The sequence below is a fragment of the Vanessa cardui genome, chromosome 5 (assembly GCF_905220365.1).
Source record: "Vanessa cardui chromosome 5, ilVanCard2.1, whole genome shotgun sequence".
NCBI lineage: Eukaryota > Metazoa > Arthropoda > Insecta > Lepidoptera > Nymphalidae > Vanessa > Vanessa cardui.
The window spans coordinates 11,648,062-11,662,348 of record NC_061127.1 but is presented as its reverse complement, the minus strand read 5'-3'; the positions used below and the strand labels follow the sequence as shown (position 1 = coordinate 11,662,348).

The following is a 14,287-nucleotide window of genomic DNA, read 5'->3' as shown; positions in this document are numbered from 1 at the left end:
AGTTCATTTGTTCTCTTAGATACTACTGAAGATGAAATACGGAGATATATCATCAACCTAAAAACAGACTGTAGTCCTGGCTGGGATGGCATCTCCTCTAAAGTACTCAAATGTTTAAATGAATTTATTGTGACCCCACTGACCTACATATTTAATAGATGTTTATCCGAAGGTGTATTCCCCATTTCTCTTAAAAAATCCATCGTTAAACCAATTTTCAAATCCGGAGACAGAAACATAGTATCAAACTATCGCCCTATTTCGATATTACCTTCCCTCTCTAAACTACTTGAAAAAATTATAAATAGTAGGCTTCTGAAATATTTGGAAGATAAAAAATTACTATCTGATTCACAATATGGCTTTAGGAAAGGAAAATCAACATCAGATGCAGTTCATTCCCTCACAAATTACATTGTAGATAAATTAGACAATAAAGAAAAATGCCTTACAATTTTTATAGATCTTCAAAAGGCCTTCGATACGGTGTCTTTTAATAAAATGGTTCAGAAGTTAGAAGCTTTAGGTATAAGAGGTAAACAGCTACAACTTTTTGAAAATTACTTGCAAGATCGCTCCCAGCAGGTTAAAATAGGTGATGTGATTAGCAATGAGAGTCCTATCACCTATGGGATTCCCCAAGGCAGCATTTTAGGCCCAATCCTATTTCTGTGCTATATAAATGAGCTTTGTAACCTTAATCTAAGCAAGTGTAAAATAATATCATACGCCGATGACACCACTCTTACATTTCATGGTAAAACATGGAATGAGGTATTTTTATTAGCACAAGAGGGTTTTAATACGGTTAATCACTGGATGGCTTTAAACACTCTCACGCTTAATCCACAAAAAACTCAATACATAACCTTTTTTATACGCAACACCTACCGTAATAAAATTCTACATGAATTAATAGCTCATTCCTGCAATCAAAAAAATCACATTACATGTAACTGTCCCATGATTAACAGAACCGATCAAACTAAATACTTAGGTGTTACAATCGATCAGAACCTCACCTTTAAAGGGCATTTAATGCAAATAAGTCAAAAAATTAGAAAACTCACTTATATCTTTAAAAATTTAAGAAATATCGCTGACTGGAGACTCGTCAAGACTGTTTATATATCATTATGCCAATCTTTAATAGCATATTGCATATCAGTTTGGGGCGGCTCGAATAAAACGCTCATAATTGAGGTGGAAAGAGCTCAAAGAATGTTGCTTAAAGTAGCTCTCTCTAAGCCTCGCTTATTCCCAACTGTAAATGTATATAAGGAGGCAAATGTTCTATCTGTCAGAAAACTTTACATACAAAATATGATTTTAAAAAAACACTCAATGATAAATACATCACAAATAGATACAGTTGACTCAAGAAGATCTTATGAGGTCTGTGAAACTCAAAGAGTTCAAACTTTTTTTGCCCAAAAATTTTATAATTTTAAAGTAGGAAGGCTGTATAATAAGATAAATAGAATACTTACAATCTCAAATTTAATTAAATTCTCATGTAAGAAAAAACTAACTGATTGGCTATTAACACTTGACTATGACGAGACAGAAAAAATAATAATGTAATGGCTATACATAACCACGATCCGACTAACTCACACACGCACACACACACACACGCACACACACGCACGCACACACACACACGCACGCACACACACACACACACACACATACACGGAAATTCGCAGATGCGCGCACACATACAACAAAGTCACGAACATAAATTACTTTTCATTTTATTTGTCTTTATTTCATAATTTACAATGTCTATATCATGTTTGGTCTTTTTCATATTACATGTAATTTTATATAACAAATTGTTGATATCCTAGAGGTGGAGCCAGGAGACCCTTAGCACAGGGCAACCTAGTTTGGGCTCCTGTCTCCCACACATTATTGTACTTATTATTAAGATACGTTTAAACTGTAATATATGTAATGTGGGAGAGAATAAATAAATTATTATTATTATTATTATTATTATTAAATATTTTTGACTTTGATTTTGAAAGACTTGGCAATTTATGATTATTATCCTTCGTGACTAGCTCGTATTTTATATTTATATTTATCACGTACCTTACTAAAAAAAAGACGGTAAACTACTCGGTTGGCATATTCCTCCAGTCTTGCGAAAATATCGCCCCATCGGTTTAAGTGAAATGAAGAAAGACGGGTGCATCTTTATTTGCATACCCCACGAGTCCATTGTAATATATCCTGCGCAATTTTCTAGTCTTAGTTGAATATTATTGTCGTGGCATTTTTTGCGAATCAGAAGAAATATGCAGTTCGCTTCCTCACCGGATAAAATAATCAGGTTTAAAAAAAAATAAAAGTAGAAGTAACAGCCTGTAAATTTCCCACTGCTGGGATAAGGCCTCCTCTTCCATTAAGGAGAGGGTTTGGAACATATTACACCACGCTGTTCCAATGTGGGTTGGTGGAATGCACATGTGGCAGAATTTCAATGAAATTAGACACATGCAGGTTTCCTCGCGATGTTTGCCTTCACCGCTGAGCACGAGATGAATTATAAACACAATTTGGGCACATATATATCGTGGTGCTTGCCTGGGTTTGATGCAATTTGATGTTGAAATGTTTGATTGCAATCATCAGTTAAGATGCACGCGTTCTAACCACTGGGCCATCTCAGCTCATGGAACAATGGTGCACCCCAAAGATATTGTCTTAAGGACGGGGTTTTTGCAACATTTTACGAACAATTTACTTGTTGGTTCCCTAAAGTTGTATATTCTATGTATAATTTGAACATATAATAATATATAAAATTTAGATAAAACTTTAAGAGCGAAATTTAAATTTTGACTTGAATATCTACATTCAATTTGTCATTGTCAAATTTCAGAGATAACAGTTGACTAAAACAAAATTAGAATTCATTCTTTGAAAGACACATTATTCCTAAAATTACTTTTATAAATCTATCACATGTCTCAAATGTACCATTGGAAGTTTTTCGGTAGAATCTCTAGTCTTTGATCTTTCATTTATGCGTTACGAGCGACATGGGTTGGCGGACAAGCATATGGGCCACCTGATAGTAAGTGGTCGCCATCACCCATAGACAATGAAGCTGTAAGAAATATTAACTATTCCTTACATCGGCAATGTGCCACCAACCTTGGGACCTAAGATGTTTTGTCCCTTGTGCCTGTAGTTACATTGGCTCACTCACCCTTCAAACCGGAACACAACAATACTGAGTACTGTTATTTGGCGGTAGAATAACTGATGAATGGGTCGTACTTACCCAGACGAGACTTCGCGCGAGTGCAATGCTTTAACTAAATATATTGTTGAATGTCAAAAATGATCACAGATTTTTCAGTCAGGACCATATTGATCTATATTAAATGCATTATGTATTAAGGTAATTGCATTATGCTTAATTTCGCTTCGTAAAAGAATCCTTATTTTCCGTTGAACAGAAAATGCTTATTGTAGATCTTTTTTGAAGACTTTTTAGTATTTTGATCAATCTTGTAGGTTCAGGCAACGTTTGCATTGTAACCATTTTTTACGGTACCACATTATAAACCTCCAAAATTATCAGTGTTTCTATGCATTTATTGTAAACTCTATATATTATTCTGGTTTATAAATGTAAACATTCCTATTGAATCACTATATCTATAGAAAACAACCCCATGAAAAACCTTTGCGTAGTTTTAAAGATACATAAGGACAGACAGAGAGCGGGATGCGACTTTGTTTTATACTATGTAGTGATATGTCAAGTACCAGTACCAAATATTTATATAATGATTATTAAGTGACTGGAAGTAATAACTTTATTAATCAAAATGCATTATTATAAACGTGTTCGTTTTCTTTTCTATTTCACTTATAATAATTCTTTCATATCAAATAGAAAATAAAATGAACTATAAACTGGAATCTTCATAGAAAAGCAATCTGGTGGACTTAGCTCCGCAAACGCTTATTATCGAGCTCTATTCACTAAGCCATCTTGACTTTCACTCAAATAATAAATGTAAAAGCAGACAATTTTACAATTCACGATATACATTATTATTCTAAGAACGCTTTGAAAGCAAAATACAAATATTTGTAATCGAGACTGTCGACTCGTCGCCACCCAAGAGCCCGGTTATTACCTATCGTTACAGTACACATAAAAAATAACATTGTTATCCGTTCAAAAATAGTCGAAGCACCATTCTTCGGAATTTCTTTTTCATATTCATGATAACGTCGCAGCAAATACCGTCTCCGAAATGCAAAGCAACGAAATAATTATAACTAAACATTGTACAGCAACTTCATATGAATGCAGTTCAAAGTCTGCAATTTCTTTTATGAGCTTTTATAAGTGGCTAGATAAGGTTTTATGTGAAATAAGAACCGAATAAATATTTTAACTTTTATAATGTTTAAAAGAATATAACGTCATTATATTCGTTCTTTACTTTGTAAATATAAAGTATTTATAAACATAAGAATTAATAATATTAAATGCTTAACCTGTACATATAATAAAATTGGAGTGTCTGTTTGTAATATTAATATAGCCCTTTTTTACTCAATGCATATGCGTATACACGGTACATATACCGAAAAAACTTTTATACAATTTTAGTCTGTCTGTTTGTTTGTTCCGGTTAATCTCAGGAACGGGTGGACCGATTTTAACGGGACTTTCACTGGCAGATAGCTGATATAATAAGAAGTAACTTAGGCTATACTCTATTCCAATGGGAAGAGGAGAAAAGGTAAATAAACAACTTTGATCTTAAATTGATATGTCATTTGGGTTTGACTAGTGAGGTGAAAATAATTGAATGAATGGGTAATGCATGCTAAGGAACGATAATTTTTTTTGATTTTAAAAGTAATTTTATAAATAATTGTGTATAAATTGCAGGTAAAATGAAAATAAAACAACAATTATTAAATAATAGTCAGTAGGCAAAAGCAAAAGGTTGTAAATAGTAAATCGGTTTCAATCACAGTCCGTTTTCATATTCCATATTACAACCAATTAAATAAATATATATTAAAAAAATATGTATAATGTATTTTAAAACTAAAATAATAATTTTTTTATCTGTATTCAAATTCAAATTCATTCATTCTCCATTCCTTTAGCGAACATCCTTAGTCGTGGCCTCCATTTTAATTATTCGTTCATCGAAAATGATTTTACGAAATTTTGAATGTTGACAAAACTGTTTTCGTTACTGGGCTAAAAACGAACCAGCCCTCCCATCACCAGTGGAGGCAATGAGGCGAGATGTTATACTTTTGATGACCACTATGACTATTTTGGACCACCACTCCATGAGCCAAGTATTTTGACAGAGATTATTTACTACGTAGAAAGTAAGTTTTATTTTTACATACATCAAAGCCAAGATTAAGGGGAAATATATAACAACACTATTTCTATTTTTACTACTGAATGTCCGTCTAAATTAACCAATAAGCATTCGCTAACCAATCAATTCACCCGTACAGCTAATACATAACCCAACACGCTTCTAACGTAATAAAAGTGTGTTCTCTTTGTTACCTTTATCAATTAATAATGCCCTCAAATAACCCGTAACATAAATAAAAGAGATACACTTATTATCACACGGGCTTTGTGCAAGTCTGTTTGTGTAGGTACCACTATATCTTACCTCGGTAGCTCATCATATATTTTACGGTATATAACAATAATTTGGATTGCTCTGTTCTGATTTAAAAGGTCAATGAACCAAAAAACTGGTATAAGGTACATCCCATTTGCGTCACCAAGGATAATGATTTATTAGTGACACTACATAGATATACTTAAAATTTGTGACGGACAATGTTTTGTAGGTAATAAACATTTAACTCCGGACGCTTTATATGCTAGTCTTCTGTTGGAACGGCTGGATCGATTTTGACGGAACTTTCACTGATCGATAGCTCGTGTGGTGAGGAGTAACTTAGGCTCCAATTACAACTTTTTTGTTAAAATTAAACACTAATTATATGCAATATATTTTCTAATTAAAGCGAAACTAGTAAGAGAAAAGAATCCGATAAGTTATCAACTTCTAAAAGCAAAAAGTATGCAGACCTCAAAAGTTATCAGCATGAAGTACAAAAGAAAAATAATAAAGAGGAAAAGGTTAAGGAAATCAATAAAAAAATCGTCTCGATATCAAAGGCAGCAAAGACAAAACGTGAAAGATGCATCAAAGAAGTACACACAGAAAAAAAAGAAAAAATAAATCAAATTACAATACGAGAGGCTGCATTAATTAAAAAATCTGAAAAAGAAAATAAAATTCAAGAAATACTGCATGTCTTTATATTCTGTAGCGAGATTGTATTCTAGTTTCAACATCACATAAAATCAATGTTTTATAATACGTATATAACAAAAACAACTCTTAGGATGGTCAAAAGTTTAAACAACGATATTCTTCCAGATTCATTTATTCACATTTATTTTACCCACTAATCCGTGTCTCACAATACATCCCGAATTTGTATCTGAATCTGGCCTATAATTCCAAATATTTTAAAAATAATTAGAATTATAAAATTATAACACTGCTGCCGCGTTCGATTTCTTAACCTTCTTTTTCTTACCGGCCAGTATTCATCGTGAAAAAAAAATAATTATTATATTACAACATAGTCTAAAAATAGTCAATACATACAAGTACATATTATTAAATAAAAGTCATACAATGTGTAAAAAAAATAACTCTAACACAAACAACGTGATGCTTATAAAAATATATAAAATTTAATAAAGGATAAAGAAAAATTGTAAAGGGAATTAAGTTAAATTGAAGTGACTTTAAAAGAAAAACAAGCGAAACGTAAGATAAAATGATTAAGAGAAGTTAAAAGTTCGCATTTAAGACCAAAAATGAGCAACATTTATAATAAAATGCAACGAATAAAACTCAAATAGTACCAGTTTTTATGCTTGAAAGTAATACAGCGTATGATTAAAAACGACAGCTTGAAATAAAAAAAATAAAAATGAGAAAAAAGAAAAATGGTTTAGAATAAAATAAAATAATTGCAATATTAGACTCTATTGATATTATATAATTTAATTAACGTAAGATTATAAATACGGGAACACTTGAACAATTCTCAAAAAAAAAAAAAAATTGACAACACTTAAAAATTATCCTCAACATTAAAAGTGCATTTAATTATCCAGAATGATATACAAACATTTTGCTGCTGAACTTTTTAAAATACAATCTGTGGTTTTCTATTTTTTGCTCATTATGGTTCATATGAAGTAACACTTAAGCTCCAAATCCCCTAATATTCAGATACGCATAAAGATACGCTGAGATATTTCATTCTAAGCTCAGCTATAAAGTTGTTCAGGTCTTTATCGACTTTTTTTATTAATAAAATTTACTTGCCAGTATTTTTTATGTCTTACGACCTATTAAGTCTTCTTATAAATTGTTTATGCATCATTATACTGGCTCGTAGTATAGATTTAATTTATATTACTATAAGTATGTATGCATAAATCTTTGAAATTGCTCAATTAATTGTAATGCGATTTTTTTAATAAATAACGTGATTCGAATGAAAACTTAATATGTATAATTCATGTACAATATGGTAGAGATCAACTGATAATTTTAAAGGTTTCTAATAATGCGATATCACAAATGAAACACATTTTGCGCGCTCCTATTGCAAACTCTAGCTGAATCCTACAATATAGATCAAAATAACGTTTTTTTTGTACGGAATATGTTGGCAGGTGAGCATAGACAACAAAGCAGTAAGAAATATTAACTATTCCTTACATCGTCACTGCGCCACCAACCTTGGGAACTAAGATGTTATGTCCCCGGTGCCCGTAGTTACACTGGCTCACTCACCCTTCAAACCGGAACACAATACAATACTGAGTACTGTTGCTTGGCGGTAGAATAACTGATGAGTGGGTGGTACCTACCCAGACGGGCTTGCACAAAGCCCTACCACCAAGTAATATAATGTAAGACAGTATTGAACACCCTAAAAAGAGCTTCAAAAAAGTCTGCAATAGTATAGGTATGTCAATCTCTTAGGGATAACCCACAATCACCGTTTTTTATCCTTTAGTTTTTACGAGAAATAATGGCGTATTTTCGAAGCAATTTTAAGCAACATAGCATTAATCCTTATCGAATAAAGTACCTTAAAAACATTGTGAATTTCATTAAGATATATATAGCCCTTCACAGCATATTTATTTAAATGATTTTTGAGGTATTACAGATTTAAAATGCAGGGACATAACAGTTTGTAGTGTCTAATGACAAGACAATGTCAGTTAGGACCTTTAAATATATTGATATTCTATAGTAAGTATATGTTATCTCCTACTACCTACTTATATTAAAGTTACGAAAGTTTGGGAGGATGAATCTATCTATGTTTGTTAGTCTGTCACGAAAAATGTACTAAACGGATTTGAATGATCACGATTGAATGGTCATAATATAAAGATACATACCAAGAACCCATGCGAAAACGGGGCGAGTTGCTAGTAAAATATATTTTAGACTTTCTCCGACAGTAAGCGCCTATACACAACGTAACAAGTACTTGTCTACTGCATGTAATGTTCTATTCTATATGAAAGTTTAAATATTTGTAATTAATTTATGTAAAACAAAATTACCAATTGTAAATTGATTCATTTCGTGAAAAATGAGATATAAATATGGAAATCATTTGTACTCATCTGAAACGAATTCCTTTTTTGCTATAGTTACATACGTAGGCGGACTGCGAAATTGGCTGCGTGATAAGTTACCACTGCTCAAAGCCTCATATTACCACTAATCTTTAAACTTAAGAAATATATAACACTTAATTTTGTGTGACGGTAGAATATACAATGACACGGTTGTAACTACACAAGTAGAACTGGTATTTTAAAAAAATATTTCTTACCATGTAACCAAATCAAAATCAAATCAATTTTATGCAAGTAAACTTCACAACGCAGGAAAACCTCTACCAATGTGATTACGTTGACCACAAACGAGATATATTAAGTTCGCATGGATATTATATCTTCTTGTAAGCTTCTTTACAACTAAAACCTTAATTAAAAGCCAAGCAAATAAAATCGATGAGAAAAGTCGGTGAACGCAAGAAAAAAGAGAAGCCGTCTCAACTAATTAGAATCTTATAATACGTTATTAATCCTGACACAGTTCTTCTTCCTTATTGTGACATGGTTAACAATTTGTAATCCCTGACATTACTATTAAGGCATTACGAAGATACGATCTAGGAAATTTGCTTAATCCTCTCTTAATTTGAACTCGTGCAATTTACTGGGATTTGTTTGCAGACGTCGGTTTCTTTGCTTTGACCGTGTAAAAACGGATTAAGGCCCTTTGAGCAAGCTCGGGAGCGTTCGTGTTCTTAAGCTAGTCTTTGAAAGTACACGGAACGCGGCGCGCAGTTTTACTATATTATAACGATAGACTGATTTACTTTAACTTATTTATTTTTTTCCTTTACAATTTCTAATCTTCATATGTTATAGTTATACTATAACATATGGACTCGTGGACTGTATTATGTCGAATGTGAAGAAGCATAGTTACCTCAATCCGGCCTCATGTCGAGAAGACACTTCCTTCCTGGGAGCGCAAAAGAAAGGATGTTCGTCATACTCTTGAAGTACATACGCTAAGGGATAGATGAAGTTATTGTAGGACAGGAAAAGGACAATAAGAGCGTTACACTAAGAAACTTTATACGCGGCGCACTCATTATAAACTCGTTGCCACGGCCCATACGAGAAGAGGAAGTACGTACACTTCAAACAAATTGTTTAGATTTTTCAACAAAGACATTTTTCATATTTAAGTCGAACTTTATATCGCACGCTGTGTCCAGTCAACGAGCACCCCGAATTGAATGGCTGAAGCAGCTTGCTCGCATTTTTCATCTATTAGTTTCGTAATCATTTACGACAATTATAGTCAACAACCTCGATTATTAAACATTGACATAATTTTATTGCAAAATTAAACTTACATTTTTTATATATTTATGAAAATATTTAAAATTATCGGGTGTGTTTTTCATATATTATTATTATAATAAAAGACATTTCTTAAAATTATGTAGATTGTTGTTTTCCACAACAACATTACTTAATATATACTAATTGTCACCTTGCCTTTTCAAAACTAATACTAATAATATGTATCTATTGTTGTATTCTAACACAATAGCTATAATATATTCAGCTTTTGTTCGTCATTAATGTTTTATTGTTGTTTTTTAAAAGGAAATGAAATTCAGTTCCTTTGTTTTATTTAGATTATTTATATATGCGTATTCATGCCACGTGATATTTTTTAGGGAGTTTTCATTTCGTCTAGTGTTCTTTTGTCTTGGGGATCTCAAAGTAATAGATGTTTTTTATTATCAGTTAGATGCTTTATTATGTATATTTGTTGCAGACGAGTCCAATGATCGATGGTGGGGGGAATCAGCAGTGCCACCAGCGCCCGCAGTCGCTGCTGTTCCACCACAGAGACCTTCAATATCTACGAACACTACAAATAGAGAAGAACCGTCAGCAATACCCCCAAGGCAACATCTGTCTAATGATGGTAAATGATACAATCAATTCTATGTATTTGTGACGTAATTTGGTTTAAGAACAAACTTAAATGTCGCTTAAATACTTATCAAAATAATTATATCAATACATATTCTAGAAGTTGAAATCTTAATTCAAATGATTCCTAATTTTAAAGGCTAGAGCGTAGCCAAGTATGCATACAATCTTGGGCACGTAAAATGCACGTAGACTGATTTATTACCCAATTTAATGAATTTAAGGATAGTTTTTTTTTTGGGGTATAAAAACAAGACTTATAACTAAAAACAAAACTTGTTTTTACGCTATTCGAAATTTTACGTTAAATCGTTAAATATACATAGACAACTTCTTAACTAAACATGTGTGTATAAACTTTGCGGTCACAATGCTTACCCCTTTCGAACCGCAAAACATAGCCGTTGAATTTGCTCCGTGGCGCATAAACCAAAACTCGTCTGGAGTTTCACTTTACTTGCTTCAGTTACGTTGTATGGAATATTTTTTCTAGTGGAATTTGCATCAACAAAACCTTCAATAACATTTTATTTATACGTTTATTTATGGGACTTTTAGTATTTGGTGTTTAAACACCAAAATATATTTATAATTATTGTTTTATTTATACTTTCTTTTTGTTCTATACCTAATATAATTTTACTTTGAAATGGATCTTCACATAGTAAGCAATCATCACAGCCCATAGAAATTAGCCCTATAATATATTAATCATCCCTCGCATCATCAATACATAGAAACTAAGGTGGTATGGGCCCTTGTTCCTGTAGTTACACTAATTCCTGTACATCGGAATGTTAACAGGTATCACTGTTTGTGACCATGTGTGTAGCGCAAGTAAAGTTTTAAAGTTATAATAATTTATTTTTTTGAAAACAGCACTTTAATTAATTGACGTTGATTTTATTATCATCATAAATACCGAGTATGCTGTAAAGGACTTGACATTAGAATCATTGATTGGCATTTGAGGGTGCTGAGCCCTGTGTCTTTTTTAGTACCAATGTCAATGGGTGGGGGTTACTAACAGCTGGCCTAGTTGCCCATCTGTAATGTATATAAAAATAAAAAGATACAGAGTAAATCGATACATTTTTTTTCAACAGATCAATTCGATATGATGTACGTGTATATCATCGCTGCCGCTGCAGGAGTGTGCTTAATGTGCCTTATAATCGGTGTTATCCGATGCGTAATGCACAAAAATACAACAGAACAAGCTAAAGGACCAGATGTCTCAGCTTCCACAGACATCCCAAACGGCTTCAACGACAGCATATCGGAAGTCGATAACGACATTAACATCACTAGTCTCTCGGGGCCAGTCGACGCTGTCGACTCGAGTCTGAAACAGGAAATGCAAATCTCAAGCATGGTGACGAACCTTAGTCCAAAAATTAATCGATACGTCGGTCGGCCAGTGCCGAATACGTATCCTCATGTGAGCACAAACATGTATGGTCAGGTGGCCGAATTCCCCGTCGAAATGCCTCTCCGGACGATGCCTCATGGCACGCTAGGTCGCGGGGTTGCGGTTAAGACCCTGCCTCGAATCCAAATGCAAACAGAAACGGATCCAAACACGAGAAGTTTATATCGATATTCAAACGCTCAGTACTACTTCGGGTGACAGCAAGACAATGGACAATGTTCGGACGTATCAAGGACTTACTGTTTCTAGTTGGGTCGTGTAGTGAAAAGAACTTTATAGTGTCCTACTTTTAAATACAGAAACTGTGATATTAATTGAAACTTTCCTATTCTACTGAGAACTGTTTTCAAACTGCTGACATAGAAAGCGCTGTGTTTTTATCAAGATTTAAAATTAAAACTCAGATAGTTTGTCTTTGATTCTATTTTGTTGCTATTGGTTGGGAACTATTGCTGAAAAGAGGTTTTATTGGAAAGGATTAAGTTTAATCTATGCTATTACTATTATAATTTGAGTCGTTATTATTGTAAACACATTTTAAAAGAACCAATCAGAATAAACGTCTAATTAAAATTGTTAATATAGGTACGACGTGCTGATTTGGAGGTATGACCTTAACAAGTCAATTATATTATTTCTGGAATCTTGAAACCGTGGAGTAATTGTATTTCACGTTCATCAGTAATCACAAATTTATCAATAATTATGATTTTCTCTAATTAATTTTTCTGACAGAAATAGTTTTGCGGATTACAATAATATTCGGAATATGTTTTTTCTTTACGAATAAAAGTCTGAAATTAAATTATTTTTTATAGAATTATGGCACAATATATTAACTTAGTTTTTACGTTACTGTTATGTATATACTAAAAAATCGTATTGATTTATTTTATTTGAAGGCTTCAAGTGCTTTGTGAGATCTGTTCATTGATATTTTTGTTTATATGTTTGTATATATTTTCTCTTAAATATTAGTGTGCCCTAGCCGAGCTTGCCCAAATGTCATGTTTTCCTTTTATTTTCTATGAATTTAGACTAAGTTACTCTTTAAATATTTTATCAGTCAAAATCAGTTCAACCGTTTCGGACAGCATGAAAAAACAACCAAAAAAATGTAAAAATGTGTTCAGTGCTTGAATATCACATAACATAGTATTTATTATTTGATATTATTTAGATTTTTCAAAGAGACATTTCAATATTATTTATTTGTGTAGTTTTTGTAACATAATATTATTTATGGTTTGAATATTAATTAAAATATTATTTATAAAAACTCTATTATGATTTATAACATCACGGTCTATAAAAATATTTAAAAAAAAACACGGCGTATTTCTGAAGTGACGAGAGTTGAGCGTTTGACGATTAAAATGATTTATGAATGTTTGAATAAAATTAAAATTTTCATATAAAATGTGTCTTCTTTATAATATGTTTAATAAATGTAAATTTTAGAAGAATGTAGATTTGGCATAGAGAAATAAAAAGCTATTGCATATTATAAAAATGTACAGATATAAGTTTTTTTTTAAATAATATATTGTTCATGATCCAACTCCATACAGCCAATTTTAGAAATGGAATTACGGTATGTATTATACACCGATGAAATATTCATATTCAAAATTACAAAACACTCGATAATTCAATTTATTACGAGTGAAATCGATTGTAAATTATTCATGTTGATTTTAATACACGTGACGTAATTACGCAGGAAATCACTTTATAATTATTTCATGTTTAGATATTGAATTTTGATTTGAATTTTAATATCGAAACGAAAAATGTACATCAAAATGGTGTCACAAAAAATACTACGACATTAATAATAAAATTGATATATCGTTAACAATTTATTATATGCAACAGCTTAATATTAAATTAAAAGATGGAAATATAGAGAAATAATATCAAATATATAATAGTAGTTTTATTTCTATTGATTTTAAAATGACTGACCTCAGAATTGGTTGTTAGTTTTTAAGTAATAAAAAAATATGTACAGATAAATTTTTATGTGCTACATTGATTTACATTAAATATTATGCACAAAATATTGTACTTTATTTATATTGTTAACCTATAAACACATAGACAACGGTTTAGTGACGGTTTAACATACGCGAATTTATCGATCAACTAGCGACCCGCCCCGCACGGGAGCAACAGTGATA

General features: G+C 31.9%; 1 protein-coding gene across 1 annotated transcript in view; it reads left to right on the top strand.

The window, feature by feature from the left end:
* The window catches only part of LOC124530009, a 95,841-nt gene extending 82,686 nt beyond the window's left edge, over nucleotides 1-13,155 (top strand). Inside the window, exons 8-9 of the mRNA XM_047103982.1 lie at nucleotides 10,512-10,664; nucleotides 11,779-13,155. Coding sequence (XP_046959938.1) covers nucleotides 10,512-10,664; nucleotides 11,779-12,302 — 677 coding nt within the window. The 3' untranslated portion in view covers nucleotides 12,303-13,155. The remainder of the gene's footprint in view (nucleotides 1-10,511; nucleotides 10,665-11,778) is intronic.
* Nucleotides 13,156-14,287: the final 1,132 nt, after the last annotated feature.